The sequence below is a fragment of the Salvia miltiorrhiza genome, chromosome 1, assembly GCF_028751815.1.
Source record: "Salvia miltiorrhiza cultivar Shanhuang (shh) chromosome 1, IMPLAD_Smil_shh, whole genome shotgun sequence".
Lineage (NCBI taxonomy): Eukaryota > Viridiplantae > Streptophyta > Magnoliopsida > Lamiales > Lamiaceae > Salvia > Salvia miltiorrhiza.
The window spans coordinates 51,186,961-51,208,379 of NC_080387.1; the positions used below are offsets into that span (position 1 = coordinate 51,186,961).

The 21,419-nt window shown below is 30.5% G+C and overlaps 1 protein-coding gene and 3 long non-coding RNA genes across 9 annotated transcripts; 3 read left to right on the forward strand and 1 right to left on the reverse strand.

Moving 5' to 3' along the window:
• The first annotated feature begins 3,500 nt into the window (after positions 1-3,500).
• LOC130991257 (uncharacterized) lies at positions 3,501-5,109 on the forward strand. Its single transcript, XR_009091113.1, has 2 exons — positions 3,501-3,771; positions 4,431-5,109. It is a non-coding gene; the product is annotated as an uncharacterized LOC130991257 (long non-coding RNA).
• Positions 5,110-10,297: 5,188 nt separating this feature from the next.
• On the forward strand, positions 10,298-11,640 carry LOC130991264 (uncharacterized). Its single transcript, XR_009091114.1, has 2 exons — positions 10,298-10,475; positions 10,889-11,640. It is a non-coding gene; the product is annotated as an uncharacterized LOC130991264 (long non-coding RNA).
• Positions 11,641-13,354: 1,714 nt separating this feature from the next.
• LOC130991272 (uncharacterized) lies at positions 13,355-14,746 on the forward strand. Its single transcript, XR_009091116.1, has 2 exons — positions 13,355-13,588; positions 13,953-14,746. It is a non-coding gene; the product is annotated as an uncharacterized LOC130991272 (long non-coding RNA).
• Positions 14,747-18,754: 4,008 nt separating this feature from the next.
• LOC130991279 (RHOMBOID-like protein 3) lies at positions 18,755-21,121 on the reverse strand. Of its 6 annotated transcripts, none has more exons than XR_009091120.1 (6): positions 20,900-21,121; positions 20,301-20,432; positions 20,059-20,138; positions 19,458-19,984; positions 19,180-19,343; positions 18,755-19,100 (listed from the first exon to the last, which is right to left on the reverse strand). XR_009091120.1 is itself a non-coding variant. In XM_057915407.1 (5 exons), exons 3-5 carry the CDS (start codon positions 19,507-19,509, stop codon positions 18,843-18,845), a joined length of 474 nt encoding a protein of 157 aa, XP_057771390.1. In that variant the 5' UTR covers positions 19,510-19,984; positions 20,301-20,432; positions 20,900-21,110; the 3' UTR covers positions 18,755-18,842. The 6 variants fall into 6 exon arrangements, 4 of the variants coding, with proteins under 4 accessions (XP_057771390.1, XP_057771381.1, XP_057771371.1 ...); XR_009091119.1 differs by having other exon boundaries at positions 20,861-21,106; XM_057915407.1 differs by lacking the exon at positions 20,059-20,138 and having other exon boundaries at positions 20,900-21,110.
• Positions 21,122-21,419: the final 298 nt, after the last annotated feature.

Below are 21,419 nucleotides of genomic sequence, written 5' to 3' on the forward strand. Positions count from 1 at the left end.
ATAACTTAATTATATTGAAGCTAGAAGATGAGCATGAGCCCCATGCCAATTGAGATCCAATTACTTATAAGTCGAACAATTGTGAATCTATTGCCATTAGTCTGGTATATAGAAAATGAGGGGGAAAACGGAGAAATTTAAAGGAATAAAAAGTTTTATTTTTTCATAATAAATTTACAATTAAAGAGAACGCACCCTAAGATTAAATGGATCTTCCCTCCCTGCCTCGCTGCACACTGGTTGTATCTCTTTAATGTGCTCAAGTATGCATAATTTGCAATTATTTATTTTTATTCGTTTAATTTTTGCATTTTCGTCAAGAAAAGGAAGAAGATGAACTGCATGAGTCTTCATCTTCCTGTGCATATGATTGGGATAACTTAAACCCTATACTTCATGTCTCTAGCATTAATCTTCTTCCACTAGGCCAACACGCGCATAACGTGTGTTGTATTTTTATTTTATGTATGGTATAATTTATACTAGTTTATTATTATTATGAAATTATTAGTATTTTTGTGATATATATTCATATTCATATGATATAAAATGTGTCTTGTATTTAAAAATAAATTACAAAAAAACATTACTTGCTGCTATTGATGTTTTTATACATCTTTTACAACTATTCAATTTTAATTGATCTATTATATCACAACCTTAAAAGAGTAAATTACAATTTACTAGTATATAAAATATGTCTTGTTTACAAAAATGTTCTCAAATTATTACGACACTAACAAAAATGTCGCCAACTGCCTTTCCAGGCAATGTTGAATTCTGTACCGTACATAAAATAATTTAGTACTCCATATCTTTTTTTTTTTTGGGAAAAAATAGTAGTATATCTTACCGATTCATCGTCCAATTTTCTTAATTGATACATAACAATTTGATAGAGTGAAGGGATTAATAATCTATATCTATATAATATATAAAAGAGGAGTTTTTTCCTCCATCTTTTCCCTCTCTTTTTCTCTCTCTTCTTCCATCAATTTTTTCATTCTTTTTTTCTTTTAGTTTTTCATAATTTAATTCTTTTACAAATATTGTCAAATTTAATTCATGATTTTTTTTCAATATGCATCTTAAATTTGATACTATTGTATAAAAACATCAAAAATAAATTTAAAATGAATAAGTTATGAAAATTTTAAAATATTTTATTTTCTCTCTTTTCATTAAATATTTTATTTTCTCTCTTTTCATTAAAATCTTATAACTTTTTATTTATGTTTGTATATGAAAATATTTATTATGACGTGTAACTCTATAATAATAATGTGTAAATGCTAATTTTTGTTATTGAATAATTTTTATTACACTTTATACAAAGTTGTTAATATAAATTTTAAATTCAAGATTTTATTGTATAATTGACGTGAATTATTTTATTTTATTTTAAAATATATTTTATATTTATTTATATTTATTTAAATATATCGTTAGTTTCGATGTTCGACATGCATCGCACGAATAGACATTCTAGTAATAATAATAATAATCAATTGCCCTAGATAATCAACTTTGAAAAAAAAAAATCCTAGTCAAACGAGGCTAATCCTCAAATGAGATACTACATTAGAAAATATCCCCAAAACTAACGTAATATCTAAATAATAAATTCTAGCTTATAAGTATTTAAGAACTTAAAGAAACTTGCTACCCAAGTAAATTCTAGCTTATAAATAACTAGTATTTAAAAACTTAAAGAAACTTGCTATCCAAGTAAATTTCTTGGAGTTCTAAAAAAAATAAATTTCTCGAGACCACACAAAAAGCTTGGCCCATAGTTTATATTACTAATTATAAATAATGTAATCCTAAATAACTAAATAAATTGAAAGAAAATGAGAAATCATTATTGATCATCTTTTAAAGAAAAATAAAAAATAAAAAATGACTAAATAAATTACAGAAATAGAAGATAATTTTAACTAGTAATATTTATCACAATTTATAAAACGTTTCGTACTACTCACTTGGGTTCTTATCAATATCATATCAAGTGTAAGCCGTAAATTGGAGAATTTATTTGGATTCTATGATTTATTTAACGAATTAGTATTCATATTGAAATATTTTATATATATATTTTTATTTTTATTAAATTGATATTAACTCAATTATCATGTTTATAAATATAATAAAAAAATTATCTTTAACTGCATTTATTTAAGTTAAATATTAAGAAAATAAAAAAAGATTCACAATAATAAAAAATGATATTATGAATAAGTAAAAAAAAAGCTTAAAAATAAAATGAAAATAAAAAAATTGAATAATAGATTTATCTAAAAAAGATGAGAGAGGAAATAGAATTTCTTTAAATTTTAAATCAAATATTTATATAAAATATAGTATCAAATTAAAGCTTTTATCGCAATCTAATCTAATTTAAATTTGATTTCAGATTAAACTCTTGACTCTTTAATGTACTCCATCCGTCCCATTTGTATTGACCCTTACTTTTGGGCACGAAAATTAATAAATAATTTATTTATGAGTTAAGTAGTTAAGTAGGTGGAGTGATTTACTTTTGCCCATTTAGCAATACAATTAAGACAGCTCAAAATGGCAAGAGCGCCAATACAAATGGGACTGAGGGAGTAGTATAGATTTAGAGGCTGTTTGGCTGAGCTTATAAGCTCCTTAAAACAGCTTATAAGTTGTTTAAGAGCTTATAAGCTCATTCAAAGCGTTTGGCAAAAAAAACTCCTTAATAGCTTATAAGCTTAAAAAATAAGCTCTTAAAAAAATAAGTTTCTCTACCAAACTTATTTTTTTATAATCTCATATGCAACAATCTTTTCACAAATATTTTTCAACTATAATTTATTATTTTCATCATATATCATATAAGTTCATTTTTCTTCGATTTTCTCTCTCTAAAATTTTTTTTTCTCCCTCTAGCTTATAAGTTCAATTATCCAAACACTTTGACAACTTATAAGCTCTTAAAAATGGCATCTTATAAGCTCTTGAAACATCTTATAAGCTCCAAGAGCTTAGAGCATCCGCAATGGGATTACATGATAGCCTACTTTATGATGGGGGGACCACATGGTGTAAAGATGTTGCAGTGGGGTTACATGATAGAATTAGTTTTGATTTTTATGCTTTTTACTTAAATTTAATTGCTCAAATTTAAATAATACATTTGACTAATAATTAAAATTTCATTAAAATAAAAAAGTGAGGGTGTAGGGAAAAAATGAGGAAGAAGAAGAATAAATAGAAGAAAAAGAAGAGAAAAAAAAAATTGAACGGTCAAAATCACGCAAAACGAGGCAGCCAACAGTCAAATTCGATTTTTTTTATAGGCGCGTGTATCACACGCGCCTTACACTATAGAGAAAATGGGCTACACGATAGAACATGTAGCCCTCGTGTAAGGTGCTCCCGCAATGCTTACACGATAGTGCTATCGTGTAGGGGCTATCGTGTAGGCGTTGTGAGTGCTCTTACAAGCTCTTTAAAATAAGCTTAGCCAAACACCCTCTTATTTTATTGAAATAATCATTTTACATGAGATATTACGAATTCAGGCCCATATTCAACATTGAGAACGAAGCAGCCCACAAATATTGAAACCCTAGATTCTTCTCCAAGTATTCAGTATCTATAAATTCACACAGCAAATCTATAATTCTACCATCTCTACAATCGCTTCCTCTCCCAACCACTCCTCGCAGCAATCTGCACGAGGAACTTCAGCTGCAGCTGGCTTTGATGAAGTTTCTGCCGGTGGAGATTTGATTACGGCGTCAGGTAAGTAACCTCTTTCCATTAATTTTCAAATCTACCGTTTATTTTGCTCTTTTTTTTTTAAAGATTTGGAGATCTTCTTTCTAATTCTAAGCAGTTTTTTTTTTTGTAATTCAAAGTATTCATTGTTAATTTTTTTTATGATTGTGAGAAGTAGATATTTTTTGGGGAAGGGAGAAGTAAAATTTTTTTATCATCAGTAATTCATTTAAATTGGTGGTTAGTTTTTTCACTTTCGGATTTTTAAAACTGTTTCTTTACTAGAAGAAGCAATATAGATGCCCTGCACGTTTGCTTGTGTACTATTTTTTGTCACTGCAGTAAAAGTTGATTTGATGTGCGTCATACAGTAAATCACTGTTAAATGTTTTTATTTAATTTTATTTTGCTTTTTTGTTTAAATTAATACCAACTCTTTCGATATTGCTCATGCTTTCTAGTATTTTCTATTCGTCTAATTTTTAAAGTTGCTACCTTTATTCTCGAAAGTGTTCAAAATTTACAATGCACATATAATATGTCTATGAAAAATATCCACCCCTATTAAGGGGTGGGTATTTTTCATAGGGGTGTCTATTTTTCATAGACATATTCTATTAATATATATATATATATATATATATATATATATCGAAATTGATTAATTGTGCTCCTTTTTGCAGGAATGACAGTGTGTATTGAGAAAGTGAGCTATTTTTCAGCACTCTCGTCACGGGTCTTTGTTAAGATAAGTTGGTTGAAGTTAAAAAATTTATTTAAAAATGAGGTTGCTTTAGAAATTGTGTGGCTTAATGAATCATAATTTTTTGTTGTTGTTATTGCTAGCGTGCTTAAAATATTTCCAATGAATGAATAATATTTTGAATGATTCATTGGGCTCGCACAGTTTCCCAAGCATCAATATTTTAAACTATTTTTGCTTCAACAAACTTATAATTTATATAAAGTCCTTTTACGAGAGTGTCGAAATTTAGCTATATATATATGCTCCTATATTTTTGGTGACGTTTTGATGATAGAAAGATGCCACCAGAATCTAGCCTTGTAGTCTATAAAGGTAATAACAAAGTTTCTTTCTTTAATTTTATGTTTCGTTTATTGTTTTATCTTTGCTAAACGCTACTAATATCCAAATCTAGAATATGCAGAGTGGGGACTAGTGCGACTTTTTTCTATCACATGTGGAATTCTCTTTCTTTTTTTTTTTATAACTATTTTTGTAATAGTTAGTTTATTTCTTAGTCTAATTTTGCTTTAGCCTTGTAATAGACTATGTTTCGAAATATAATCTAATCTCTTGCTTCAACGAGTTTTTAATTCTCGTTGTATTTTTACTATTAATTACAAAGAATTGTTCTAGTTGATATTCTGTTGAAATTCGATATTAAATTTCTTTTGGATTATAAAGTAAAGAATAATTGTTCGGTTGCACTGGCTACAAATAAAGTTGGTAACACTTCTTTTTGTTTCTTAGAAATGGGAGATACTGTAAAAGAATATCAGCAGCAAATCACGTTTTTATAATTATTACATAGTACTCCGTTCTATAGTTTTGAGACATTTGAAGTTGGACGGAGGGAGTATTTTTTTAAGTCACATTTATATCATGAATATATATATATAGGGACCATTTCAATGAGACCCCTTAATTTTCGTGTAACATGTGGCATGATCTGGTGTGTTTATTTTATCAATTCTATGGTTGATGTTGTATCTGGAGGGAGATTTTTTTTCGCAGACTTGGAATATTTCGAATACTGAAGGGAGCAGAATATTTTAATTTTTGTTATTCATCAGTATACACTGCATTGTTCATTAGTATATATGCATTATTTTATCAATTTTTTTAATTTTATTTTTTTTCATCAATATATACATTTTGTTCGTTAGATATACGTCTTGTTTATTAGTATTATATGCTTTATTCATTGTCTCATGTTACACGAAAAATAGGGGGACTTATTCTTATTTTATTTTTATGTATATGTTATAAATATAAATATACATTTTAAATTTTTTATGCATATTACATTTAGGGGACTTTGGAATAGATTGAAACATTGGGTTATTCATGAAAATAGTGTGGTCGAAGAAATTCATGGTATTCCTTGAAATAATGTGATTGAATATTCTTCTTTTAAGGATAAAAATACTCAATTATACACATAATTAATCTTGCAAAGTAACGCCCACTTATATTTTTCCTTCGTGCAAAATAATATTATTATTTTTATAATATTTTAACTATTTAAGTAATATGAATTTTAAAAAGAATATTAATTATTTATTTCAAACATGTCTGCAATGTGAGAAAAACAAAGTTCAGAGAATTTGCACTTAGCTCTTCATATGCATTCAGAATATGCTCCACTAATTGGTCCACAGTTTGAGCACTTTTCTCATCCTTCAATGATTGAATTGCTCTAAAAAAATCCAAGTCATTTATGTTGGTGTCAGGTGAGTTTGGTGGTTGACTCATTAGTGTAATGTTAAACCCATATGAATTTGCAGCTTGTAGAAAATCTAGATCATCATCTTTGAGATGTGGCTTTGCATTATCCTGTTGAATAACAATATGCTTACTTGCACCCTTTAGTCATTTCCTTTTGATTGCTAGTATAACTAGGGGTGTAAATGAGCCGAGTCGAGTCGAGTATTGCTCTGCTCAGGCTCGAACTCGGCTACTTTCATGAAGCTCGAGCTCGAGCTCGACTCGGCCGAGCTTGATTTTTTTGTGCTCGAGCTCGACTCGATGCCATATTCACGAGCTCGAGCTCGACTCGATTAAGCTCGATTGTGGAGAGCAGTTGCGCGGGGTTGGGAAAAGGAAAGCAGTAGTGCAGTGGAAGGAGAGCAGTCGCGCCGGGCTGGGAAATGGCAGTTGGTGCTGGTAGATGTTGTTGCTCTCGCGCCGGCCGCCGGGCTAGGAAAAAGAGAGCCAAAGGTGGCGGCACGACGGCTCTGTGCTGCACTGCTGCTGCTGCTGTTGCTGTCGCGCGCGTCGGGGCGTCACCGGTCAGACTCAGCCGAGAGAGAGATAAGAGATTGGAAAAATGAGAGCTAAAGGCGGCGGGCCGGCGGCTCCGTGCTGCTCTGGTGCTGCTGCTGTCGCATGCGCGCTGGGTGCCGCGTCACCGTCGCCGGTCAGATTCAGTCGAGAGAGAGATGAGAGATTGGTGACATGAGAGCTAAAGGTGGCGGGCTAGCGGCTCCGTGCTGCTCTGCTACTGCTGCTGTCTCGTGCGTGCCGGGGTACGCGTCGCCGGTCAGATTCAGCCGAGAGATAGAGAGAGATGAGAGATAGGGGATTGGCCAATTGGGGTTGGGAACTTGGGGCGGCTGATAGCTTAGGATTTAGGGTTTGAAATTCAAGTGAATTCAAATTCAGATTTTGTTATAATGGGCTTAAAGGTTTGGGCCATTTTGTGTATTTTAAATATATTTAATTTTGGCCCAATATATAATATATTATATAATAATTGCTTGAGCTCGATTAGGCTCGCGAGCCTAACGAGTCGAGTATCACGAAACTCAAACTCGAGCTCGGTACCAATTCGAGTAGCTCGAGCTCGAGCTCGACTCGACTAACATCGAGTCGATTTCGAGCCGATCCCGAGTAGCTCGCGAGCTAGCTCGACTCACTTACACCCCTAAGTATAACCTATTAAATCAAAGGTAAGAATAACACTAAATTCTGATAGTTAAGCATGCTCACTGTTAAAGGAAAAATACCTGATTAATAATGTAGTCTTTAATGACTGACTTGGTAATTGAATTTATAGGCTTGGTCTCAATTGTGCCTTTAGCTCTATTTTTGAAGTTTCTGTGTGCTGGTACAACTTCAGTCAAAGGAAAAATCCCTATCTTGCCATCAAAATCAACCCCCCCTTGAATTTATGTGTGGTCTGATGACAACACACAAGAACATGACTTTGCTTATAAATTTCTTTGATTTACAGTTTCTATATGGATCTTGTTCATCGGGTAACAAGTAGTACCTCTTTGATGTGTTTGACATGTAAAATCATTTTTCATCAATGTGCACTTCATTATGCATACTCTGAAAATTCACTTTGTCATCAAACATTGATGTAGAATTTAGTAGGCAGGGCCGGCCCTGACATTCTGGGGGCCCTAGGCGAAAGGAAAAAAAAAAGGCCCCCTAGAAAATAAAGCTTCATAATTTTATAGCAAATTTGAGATAGCTGCATATATAACTAACATTATTATAAAGTGCAATAAATCATAAATTAATGATCAAATAATTATAGAAATAAAGTAGATTTTTAATATTTTGGGAACAAAATTATCAATAACCTCTTCAAGAATACCCCATGTTTAAAGTATAAAATTGCTAATACATTTAACCTTTTTTGAGATGTAGTAGAATGCAAATATATACTATAATTTTATTGATTTTAATTTTAAAAAACTTCTTTCTACTAAAGTTACAATAACCAGTAGTCTTTTTTTTAGGGGACAATAACCACATTATAATCAACAATATTGTATATGCAATAAAAATATTAAAAAAATAATCTAAAATTTTTAATAGGATTAATATTAGTGGACTTGTATTTATTTTGGGGGCCCCTAAATTTAAGGGGCCCTAGGCCCTTGCCCCTTTGGCCCTATGCAAGGGCCGGCCCTGTTAGTAGGCTTAGACTGAATCTAAGCATTGCAAGCTTATTGTCATCGATTAGAAATGGGTTGACAACACTTGTGTGAGCTTTTAACTGTTTCTCCTTAATCCACCCTCCAAGTAGAGATTTGGATATCCCTAGTTTGGCTGCCATCTTTTTAATTGTGCCTTTTCTCTAATAGGAAGTGCTCTATCCTTTCTTCATCGGGCATCATTTTATCAACATGTTGCTTTTCGTTTGTTTACAAAATACACTACTTCACCTCTTTGTATTTGCTTCTTTGCAGACCCCCAGGGACTGATTTGACTGAGATGTTGAAAAAAGCAATTGCTTCCTTTGGTGCCCCTCTGTTAAGACTCTATTTTTACTGTGTTGCAGCAGCTATTGAAGAACTCCTTCTTTCTCCTCCAACGTAAAATCGGGCCTCTTTCTGTTAGGCATTTTGTAGCATTTCAATTCGTGTAAAACTTTTGGATTTTGGATGTGATATCTGAAATTTGGAGGCTTTGTTCCTTTTATAATGTGCTGAAATTTTTTGATTTTGGGGGAATTAATTTCCCTCCTTTTTGTTTGCTCTCAGTAATGAAGAATTTGGAAGGCATTGGCGCCGATTTGCATCAGTAAAATGCCACTTCTGGTTTTTTAATGAAGTGCATGTAATCATTGTAGATTCCCCTCTAATTTATTTTATGCATTTTATTGTTGTTGCAGACATATCTATTTTTAATCAGTGATTAAGTACATGATTTGAATTAGTAATACCCTCACAAAATTTAAGGTGGAATCATTTATCCACTAACTACACATTTTATTAAATCTTTTGCCCAACCAAAATATCATGCTTTTAACAGATGAAGAGAGTACTATATATCAAAAAAAAAAAAAAATGAACTATATACCAAAAAGCACAGTATATCAAAATGATGATATAATAGTATATGATATAGATAAATGATAGAATATATATTCATCTATTTATTTTTTTTAAGAATCACAAAAGGCAGCTAATATATAATTTAATAAGTTACCCGTACACATCGGCGAGACCACAAAAGTGAGAAAACTAATGTGTACGGCAAGACATCATAAGTTACCCGTACACATCAGCGAGACCACAAAAGTGAGAAACTAATGTGTACGGCAAGACATCTACACCACATAAAGGTGGAAAAACTAATAGCACTCAAAAGAGACTAAATTAACATCCACACAAATGTGAGAAAACTAAAACTAAAATTAACACCCACACAAATGTGAGAAAACTAAAAACTCGGAGGCGAAATCACTATCCGCACAAAGATGGAAAAATTAAAAATTAACAGCGGAACCACTATCCTCCACTTGTGGGAAAACTAAAAACTAACAACGAGAGTGGAAAACTAAAACTAACAGCACGGATGCAGCAACGGCAGTAGCTTCAATAGCCCCCCAACATGACAGCATCGCCTACAATAATGCGGTGATTTCCAGCCGCAAGGGATGAGCGACAATAAATTCTTGAAAAGTGGTGTATCTACGATTTAAAATATGGAGAAATACAACAACAATTATGCGTATGAAATCTAATAGAAGATCAAACAAGAAATGAGTTTAATTTACGACAACAAACTCTATGGAAATAGTGAGAATACATATGAATTTAATGGTGAAGGATATCAATCAGTCAAGATATTAGTTTGACTATGAATATGTTATAGAATAGTAAATTTATACTCCCTTAAATTTTTTATTATTATTTTGGATAGGGGGTTATATTGAGTAAAACGTAGGTTATGAATAGAACCACCCTTAAATTTATATTGATTTTATTATTTATTTATATAATGAATTATCTCATTACACGAGGAGGACATTTTATTCCAATTTATAGCCAAACTTACATAAGGTATTGCAAACGCAGGCCCATATTCAACATTGAGATCGAATGCAGCCCACAAACGATGAAACCCTAGATTCTCCAAGTATGAATTATCTATAAATTGAGCCACCACATCAATAATTCTACTATCTCTTGCTAGCTACAATAGCTGCCTCTTCCTCCTCGCACCAAGCCACACGAGGAAGGTATCTAATAACTTTCCATTAATTTTGCTCTTTTTTTAGGGTTGGATAGCTTCTTTGTAATTCAAAGTATTTTCTTTTTATAATTAATTCAAGGTATTCATCGTTAATCTTTTGTGAGAAGTTTTTTTTTTTTCATCGTTAGTAATTCATTGAAATTGGTGGTTAGTTTGTTTACTTTTGGATTTGTAACTGTTTTTTTTACCGGAAGAAGTAATAAGATGCCCTGCACGTTTGTTTGTGTACTATTTTTCGTCACTGCAGAAAAAGTTGATTTGATTTACGTCTTAAAGTAAATCTCTTCTAATGATTTTTTTAAAAACGGATATTGTTTTCTACTTATTTTATATACGTACGTTTAATTTTTGGATTTGCTACATTTATTTGAAATTGATAAATTTTGCTCCTTTTTGCAGCGGTCGCATCTAAAAATGTAGAGAGAAAGTGAGCTATTTTTCAGCACTCTCATCTGGGGTCTTTGTTAAGATAAGTTGGTTGAAGTTAAAAAATTTATTTAAAAATGAGGTTGCTTTAGAAATTGTGTGGCTTAATGAATCATGATATTTTATTCTTGTTATTATCTTTGAATGTTTTTAGTTAATGAAATAATATTTTTAATGATTCATTAGGCTCACACAGTTTCCCAAACAACAATATTTGAAACGATTTTTGCTTCAACAAACTTATAAATTTATATAAAGACCTCTGATGAGAGTGTCGAAATTTAGCTATATGTGTTCCTATCTTTTGGGGAAGTTTTGATGATTGAAAGATGCCATCAAAATATAGCCTTCTCCGTCTACTAAGGTAATACTAATAAATCCAGTTCTGAAAAAAAGGTAATACAAATAAAATTAACTCTTTCCTTACCTTTTTTGTCATCTTTGTTATTTTTATTATTTTATTTTATTTTTCGCTTATTGTTTAATTTGTTTCTACTAATATCCTAATCTAGAATATGCAGAGCTTGGACTTGTGCGACTTGTTTTCACCACATGTGGATATGAAGTTTTTCTGTTTTATTCTTCATTTGTTGTTGTAATAGTTTAACTAATTTATTAATTTTCTAGATTAAGTTTGCTTTAGCCTCGTATTGAATGTGAGAGCGGCGAGCAATAAACAATGATTCGAAATATATTATAATGTCTTGCTACAACGAGTTTTTAATTCACGTGTTGGTTTTTTTTTTAATAGTAAATGCAAAGAATTGTTCTAGTAGATATTCCTATGAAATTCGTTGTTAAACTGCTTTTGGATTATAAATAAGAATTGTTTAGTCACGCTGGCTAAAAATAAACTTGGGAACATTTTTGTTAGATTCTTAATAATGGTGATGATGTAAGAGAATATCTGCAGTAATTAACGTTTTATAATTATTATTTTTATTTTTAAGATGCATTTTAATATTTTAAATTAAAAACATCTTTTTTTCTAATTTCAACAGGCTAATATTTAAGTATTTCAATCTTTTAACTATTTTAGTAATAATTTAAATATATTAATCTATTAATATATGAAAACATATTTTTTATAATATAGTTATTCCTGGCAAATTTTTGATAGTTTCTTATACAATCTTCATTCCCAAATTTTAGGTATTTTAAACATGTGTCCTTAAGAAAAAAGCTACCATTGGATATATATTTGTGAAACATATATCAGCGAATTAATTTCAAATCCGCAATTTTTTTTGAAATATTCTCTCAAAAAAATGCTCTGTCACTCCATCCTAATCACCAATTGATTGTAAAACAAGAGATTTTGCCAATTTTAGGAATTTTTATTTATTTATTTATTAATAATTTAATTATCTAAGAACACTTTATTTTGTATAAAATTGATTGTATAGTTATAATGGTCTAATGTGCAATATAAGTGTGATTGTAAAAGTATATAAAACAAATATAACAATTGAAAACGCTTTATTTTTTAGTCTTGAAATTTCAAAAATTATGTTGTTTTTATGTTATGGTTTTGGATTCATCGAGTAGATTGTAATTTTAGTTTTATCAATATTTTTGAAAAACGTATATACTTCATATTGTACATTCCAAAATGTATAATAATAATACTCCTATCTTTTTTTATATGTTCATATTTTGTATACTTACAAGTTATTTTTAATATTCATATTTATTTGTTTAAAATATTATTTAATTTTGATGTTTATCGTGCATGGCACGAGTGAACGTACTAATTAAATATGATGAAGTAGTTTTAATGTAATATTATAAAATAATATATTTATCATCATGAGCTGTATATTTAGGACACGTTTGTTACGTGGTATATAATAACACGTGATATCTTTAGTTGTGATATCTATTAATTTATTAGATATCAATGTTATAATTGGTAAAATATATAAAAAAGATTTTAAGCTATCGTAGTGTGACACAGTAAAAAAATATGGATAATAAATAACAGGTCATTAATTTATAAAAAGAATTCAGTTTTAAAGCAAACAACATATTAGGGTGATATAAATATTTATCTCACACTTATCGTACATAGCAAACGAATCCTAAAAGCACAATATAATGATATCAAAAAGTGATAATATCGATATATGGCATAGATAAATGATACAATATCCATTTAACTTATGATGCCAATAAAATTCAGTATACCATAGCGTTTCACCCCTTTGATTCTTTCTTTTTCTTTTTCCCGGATTACATGTAAGTTAAATTTATTCTAATTTTATTATTCATACAATGGATTTTTTTTTTTTGGGGGGGGGGGGGGGTTGGGGAGGGGGAGCAGTGAAGTTTGAACCCGGGACCTCACTGTTCACACACAGGAGGTCGCACCGCACACAGAAGTCGCACCGCTTAATGTCCCCTTGGGGACAACAATGGATTATTATTATTATCTCATTAAACAGGGAGAACAATTTATTCCAGATAGCTAAACTTATATGAGGTATTAAAAACTCAGGCCCATATTCAACATTGAGATCGAATGCAGCCCACAAATAATGAAACCCTAGATTCTTCTCCAAGTATTCAGTATCTATAAATTCACCCACCAAATCAATAATTCTACCATCTCTACAACCACTGCAATCTGCAGGGGAACTCATCGGCTAGCTTTCATGGAGTTTCTGTTTAAAGGTTTGGAGATCATAATTTTTATACTGTTTGTTTTGTAAATCAATATTTTCATTGTTGATCTTTTGTGAGAAGCTCTTTTTATCGTTATTAATTCACTGAAATTGTTGGTTAGTTTGTTTACTTTAGGATTCTTTAACTGTTTTTTTTTTTTAACCGTAAGAAGTACTAAGTTGCCCAGCTGGTTTGCTTGTGTACTATGTTTTGTCACCGCAGAAAAAGTGGATTTGGTTTACGTCATAAACTAAATCACTTTTGATGTCTTTTTTTTTTTTTAAAATAAAAATAAATTTCGAACTCTTTTATATTGTTTTCTATTTTGTATACGTTTATTTGAAATTTATTAATTGTGCTCCTTTTTTTGCAGTAATGGTCACATCTAATAATGTACAAAGAAAGTGAGAGCTATTTTTCAGCGCTCTCATGAAGGGGCTTTGATTTAGATAAGTTGGTTGAAGTTAAAAAATTTATTTAATGAGGTTGCTTTAGAAATTGTGTGGCTTAATGAATCGTGACATTTTATTCTTGTTATTATCTTTGAATGTAGTTAATGAAATAATATTTGGAATGATTCATTAGGCTCACACAGTTTCCCAAGCAACAATATTTTAAACGATTTTTGCTTCGACGAACTTATAATTTATTTAAAGCCCTTTGATGAGAGTGTCGAAATTTAGCTACATGTGTTCCTATTTTTTTGGGTAAGTTTTGATGATTGAAAGATGCCATCAAAATATAGCCTTCTAGGCATGCTCAGGTCATCTATTAAGGTAAAAACAATACTGTATTTATTTTTAAATTCTTTTACTGTATTTGTTTAGAAAGGTTTCTATTACCTATTTTATTATTTTGCCTACTAATATCAAAATCCAGAATATGCAGAGCTTGGACTAGTGCAACTTGTTTCGATCCTGTATGGATGGATTTTTTTCTGATTTTTTTATTTTATGTTTTGTAATCTTTAAAGTAGTTTATTACTTACATTAATTTTGCTATAGCCTCGAAATACATACAAATGTAATCCCATGCTTCAACGAGTTTTTAATTCTCGTGTTGCTTTTTGTACTAGGAGTACAATTTGTTTTTCTAGTTGACATTCCTTTGAAATTCAGTATTTAATTGCTTGTGGACTATGAAGTAAAGAAAAATTGTTTATTTTCAGATTCTTCATGTATAGCTATAGCTAGTAATAATTTACTTTTGTTATTTGTATGTATAACTATTTTTACTGGAAAGTCTAATTTCAAAATTTAATGTCGAACCTAGACGCATTCTACATCCTTTAATAATTTACTTTTCTTATATATATACATCTTTTAATAATTTACTTTTCTTATATATATGTGCAAGGCCATTTACGAATAGATTATATTTTTAATAGGTTTTCTAGGAACATTAACTTTTTTTTTTTTTTTAACTGAAAGAATATATTATTTAAAATAAATTCCAAACTCTCCACCTACAAATGAATAATAAAAAACCCAAGTCACTTCTGTATTGATTACATACATCATTGAATTTACACATGAGACAAAGTTGCGAACCCACCACAAAATTGTTAACAGGAGTTTTGATTTAAGTGATAACTAGTACAGATCTATTCGTGCGATGCACGACGGACATCGAAATTAAACGATAAATTTAAATAAATAAATAAATATCAATAATAAAAAAATCAAAATATAAAAATGTAGGAAATGAAATAATAATAATAGAAAAATAGAAAACAAAAATATCTATAGTACAAAAATATTATCTACTCTATCTCATATTTGAGATTGTTCTTCGCTATTTGATATCATTTTCTATAAAAAAAAAATTAATAAATATTTTTATAATATTGTCTAGACATTTGTTGATAAAGTGCATCATATTTTTTAATTTGAAATTTTAATTTAAATATTTTTATGTTATGCTTGATAAAATAATTAACGCCTAAATATGAAATTTTATTTTTGTTATTTTTATCAAAAGAGAAGAGAGATAAATTGTGTAGGAAAATGAGAGATAAATAACGTGAGGTCAATAAAGAGAGAGAGAGAGAGAGAAAATGAAAGAATATAAAAAAAATAAAGAGGAGAGAGAAAAATAATTACCTTAAAATTTTAAATTATCCTAACTTATTTGTTTCAAATTCATATTTAATGATTTTTACATCAAATTAAAGAACTTGTCATGATCTTTAATTTAAGATACACATCGATTATATATCTTTAAATCAAATTTGATTTTTTTTTTATAAAATCATAAATGTATGAGAAAGTGATTAGAAGAAAGAGAAATATTATATAGAAGTGGAAAGAGAGAAACGTATATACATAGAGGAGAGAAAAAATAGGAAAAATAAATAAATAGTATAAGGAGAGAGAAATTTTGACGAAAAAAAAAACTGATGTTTTATATATTACTAGTATGCTCTCCCGTGCGATGCACGGGCGACAATATATTTATTTATTTTTAAAATTTTAAATTTTGTAAAAATATTAAAATATCATTATTTATGAGTAAGGTTAATTGGTAATAAAAAATTATGTTAATTTAAATATTAATATTTGATTTAAAATAGTGTATAATAAAAATATTATCAACTTAATGAGTATAATACTAAATCTAATAATAATAATAATAATAATAATAATAATAATAATAATAATAATAATAATAATAATAATAATAATAATAATAATTAATTTAATAGTTTGTAAAGCGAATAATTTAAGACAATCTCGTTTTGAGCAAATAACACTAAACTGTCAATATAATAAATTTAATAGTCGTCATTTAATATAATAATTTAATATCATTATTTAAAGTTCATATTTAAATAGCACAAAAGTAATTAAAAATCAAAAAAATATAATATAAAAAATATAACAATAAATATGCTTATATGAATAAAGAATTTGTACACACAATTAACCAAATCCATATAATATTTTAAATTCTAATTTTAAAATATATAACTAATTTTTATTTAAAATGCATATTAAAATTAATACAACCTCCTGCTCGTTAATTGCATTAAAACCTAGTATAATTTAAAAATATAATGATAACAATAAATTTTGATGGCACTGGTCTTAATAAAATATTAAATGAGTGTATTGCAAAGTATGCAAGTTCCTCTCATTCCAAATTCAAACTCTGAAATACATTTTTCCCAATCTAAAATAATGTCAAACATGAGGAGAAATGTTACAACACACTGAAATTAGGCATATAGGAACTCATATGCATGCTACAATTAAAACTAAAAGTTAATCTTAAACATCTGCAGCTTTCAAAGAAAGTTGTTCAGCTCTACTTGATCGATAATGTGATCCTTTTCCCGATCTTCAACAATTCACTCAATAAATTATTGATGATCATTTCAGGCCACACTAACCTTTATTCAAGAATCAATAGATTGAATTTTCTTTATAGCAATGCTTGAGATAATCAAAACTTAAGCGAGATCGAGTAATAATAAAGTGACAAATATACAACAAACAAATGGCAAGAAAACTTACATATAATTTGAAGAATATAATTTCCGGTGAAGAATCACTTTCTGTCAAAATATAATTTGAAGAATATTTAATTAAAAGTCCTTGTAAGGGACAAAGTACATCAAATAAATGTAAATAAAATTAGTTTCTCGAGAATACTGTGGCTTGTATCAAATGCCCATGCAATTGATATACGTCCTACGGTTGTAGGCATAGATTATTTTATAAACAAAAAACTGCACAACATTACATAATAGCACATCAATTTTAATTATCGATATTAAAATAGATAAGAGGGTGTTCTTCACCTAGATATATCCTATGACGCCTTGATTTTCCCTTCCAAGCCCCTTTTCTACTAATCTCTTAACAACTCTGCTACATTAATCAAGAAACATTCATGAACACTTCAACCAAATTCATCAATGTAGCCACAAAGTACTCATCATTGCACTAAAAAAAGATTGCTTATAGATCAGAATTGCAACTGAATATATCGTTCTAAGAGAGATCACTCTTATAACAAAAAGAAAAGCAAAACATATATACTATATATATATATATATATATATATATATATATATATATATATATATATATATATATCATGTATACTCATAAATGTTACCATGTGAGAAAATTGGAGCAGCAATGCAGCCAATCAAAAACAAATGTTGGCACTGTTAATCAATCGGATTTGAAGCATTCATATGGACTATGATTTGAGTTTTAAAGAGGTTGCTCCCTTTGTTGTAAGACAAGAAGCGACTTATTAGACTTGTTCTCATGTAGAATCCACCGTAGAAAGTGAAAGCGATTGTCATCGGAGATGTGGGGAGAGAGAGACTTTAGAAGAAATAAAATTGTTGCTGAAAACATTCCACGAAAGATTGAGACATAAGCAACGAAGTTGTTTTTCCCAAAAATGAGAGAGGAAAAGCTTTAGGGCTTCAGTTTTGGTAGAGAGGTGGGCAATTTTTTTCCGGTGAAAGACGTGCAGATAAATAAGGCTAATAAATATTGAAATTACCATAATAGATAAACATAGCAGATATAAAACTGTAACAAAGAAAAACTGCTCACTTCATCGCGTGTCGCCATTATCACCGAAAAAATTGGTCAATTTATTCGGTAGAAATAACTTCCAAAATTGGCGCCAAAAAACAGTTTTTAGAAACTGTGTTTTCATATATTAATAGATATAGATGCCTTCTGATAGATAAAATATTTTAATTTAATTAAATATTTGATTTATATGATTTGATAAGTTATAATTGATAATACAATACAATTTAATTAAATATTTGATTTATAAAACTCGATTTAAATTAAGGTATAATTTAATAAAGTATAATTAATAAACAATTCAATTTAATCAAAATACTACTTCTGTCCACTAATTTTATGATCTATGGGAGGAAACACGAATTTTAAGAAAAAAGTGTATTATTTATTAGGACTCATTAATTAAAAACTATATAAATAATTATTAAAAATGAGTAGGATTTATGATCTAGGGGAGGAAACACGGATTTTAAGAAAAAATGTATTAATTAAAAAATATATAAATAATTATTAAAAATGAGTATGACATGAATTGATGGACGGATCAAAAAGAAGAGTATGACATGAATTGATGGAAAGATCAAAGAAGAGTATGGCATGAATTGATGGACAGATCAAAAAGAAGAGTATGGCATAAATTGATGGAAAGAAGAGTATGACATGAATTGATGGACGGGTAATTCTATTCGTAGCCCCCGTTTTACTCAGTATAGCCCCCTAATTAAAATAATAATAATAATAAATAAATATGAATTTACTATTTCACCCTGCGTCACACCACGAATCCCAGCTGCTGGATTGTGGCGCGCTAACCACGCAAATTGAGGACAAGGGAGGAGAATAAAGCCAAGTAAAATGCCGGTAAGTAAACCACCAATATGAGCAAAGTTATCCACATGAGGAAGAATCCCAACGCCTAAATTGATCATGACTATCACTATGAGCGTCAATAGTGCAGCAACCTGCAAAAACCAATGAAAATAATCATATCTTACGACTCAATTCTATTGTAGACACCAAGAAAGATGAACATCACCCGACCTTGTTTGTATATATCGACCTGTTTGTGATCAACTTTGAAAGCATTGCTCCGAGAAGCCCAAAAAGTGCACCAGATGCACCGATAGAGATACTGTTCCGTATGAACAACACAGATAGTAAGCTCCCACCAAATCCAGATATCAGATACATTATGCCAATGCGTACTGGGAGAAAGATATCAAAAGTTACTTATCAAGATAGTGTAATATAAGATGATTAGCTAAAGAAAAACTAGTTTACCAGCAACACTTTTGAGGTAATATCATTTCAGCACTTACCAAATCCAAAATTCTGCTCAAGGCGTATACCAATGAAGACAAGACTCAACATATTCACAAGCAAATGTATTAGACCAGCATGTAACCAGATACACGAGATAAGCCTCCAGCCTTAGTGCTGATGCACTACCCTATCCCAATTAAGACCTCTCAATTTCCCCATTCTCAACAAATAATGCTTGTAATTTGCGGCTTGGCCTCTGCAAGCATGGAGATGACATCTCTCATGGAGGGGCGATCCTTGGGCAGCTTTGCAGTGCAAAGAAGAGCAAATCTCATAACCAACAACATCTCTTCAATCACATGTTTGGTGTTGCCTATACTAGGATCTACAACTTCTTCCAAACCTCTCTCATTCCTCACCTTCCCTCGAATCCACTCTACGATGTCCACGCATTCTCCAAACTCCGCCTCTAATGGCTTCTTCCCCGTCACAATGTCCATCAGAACTACTCCATAGCTGTAGATGTCGCTCTTCTCGTCTACCTTGAGTGTGCACCCATACTCTCAAGAAGCCACTGCTTCTCCTGTACAAAGATTAAATTGTATAAAGAGCTCACCACCTAAATCTAAGCTTCTATTATCGATAAAATTAATCTACCTTCTTAGAGAGGCCAAGTATTCCTCCTTGCTCATAGTTTGCATAATATCTATATCTTTTTTGTAAGCACATAAAACAATCTGTCAAGAAAAAAGTAAAAGAAAATTTCTAATTTTTCCACATAGAACATCAAATATGCAGTCATCCCTGAAGCATTTAGCTACAATTTTAGCAATCTTCCACAACAATCATTTCTTCCAAATTCATGAATAATAAAAAACAGATTGATGCATATAACTTACTTGGAGACAAGTGGGTAAAAACGGTCGGCGAAGAGCAATGGCTCCGAGTTGTTAGGGCTTGACAACGAGGGCTTCCGAGGCGACCTAGAGCTTCAATTTCGGCGACCGGCGACATCAACAACAGATGCGACACTGCATATAAAGAGAGATAGAAATAGAGATAGAGATTAGAGATAGAGAGAGACTGATAATGGCGGACAAAAGGGCGGCAACAATCGACGGCAGTGGGCGGGCAACAGACGCGAAATGGAAGTTAGGAAGAGTTAGGGTACAAAACAGTGAAAATGGGAAATAAAAATGCAGTTTGTTTATTTAAAATTCAACACTCTCTGTGTCGAAATGTATGAGATCGATGAATCGCAGCTTCACCATTTCTCTACGGTATTAACTATAAACAAATCGAAAATCATAAGCAGATTTGTAGGCTATGGTAAATTAAAGATTTGTAGGCTATCACAAAAATCAGACAAAGATTGGTGCATCTAGAAAATGGGTTTGGGCATCCGGTAGAATTTGAGCAAGAAAATCGATATCTTGGTAAACCAAATTAGAGCACACACCTCCAAATAAGAAACTGAACAAAGAAAGAAAGTAATTACAATGTATTGTCGATATCTGAAGATTTGTAGGCTATGGTAAATTAAAGAAGATTTGTAGATACAATCAGATTTGTACTCAATGAATCCATGATTCAATCATCGTCGTCAATGAATCTAAATTAAACAAATGAGACTGGAGAGAAGGTAGTAGCAGATTCGTGATTCGATGGCAGAAATCAACTGAAAATAAGGGATATAGGACATTCAATTTGGAGGCTATGGTATAAAGAATATTTAATTTGGGGACTATGGACTATAAGCTGAAATAGTAAATTCATATTTATTTATTATTATTATTTTAATTAGGGGTTATACTGAGTAAAACGGGCCTACTAATAGAATTACCCTTGATGGACGGATAGAGTATTGTAATTTGGTTCATAATTTTGTGTCATCAATAAAGTTACGGGCCGAGGGTCGCAGTATGACGGGCCCGTGGGCCTGAAATATTCAACCCAACCGCCATGGCCCATAGCCCACGGGCCCAACATCGCCGAAAAAGGGCAAATAGAATAAAATG

Coding starts and splice junctions, on each gene's coding strand:
- LOC130991279 (XM_057915407.1), bottom strand. CDS start 19,509: ATGTTGAGTCTTGTCTTCATTGGTATACGCCTTGAGCAGAATTTTGGA. Junction 19,344..19,457: donor TGAGCAGAATTTTGGATTTG/GTAAGTGCTGAA, acceptor TCTTTCTCCCAG/TACGCATTGGCATAATGTAT. Junction 19,101..19,179: donor GGTCGATATATACAAACAAG/GTCGGGTGATGT, acceptor TGGTTTTTGCAG/GTTGCTGCACTATTGACGCT.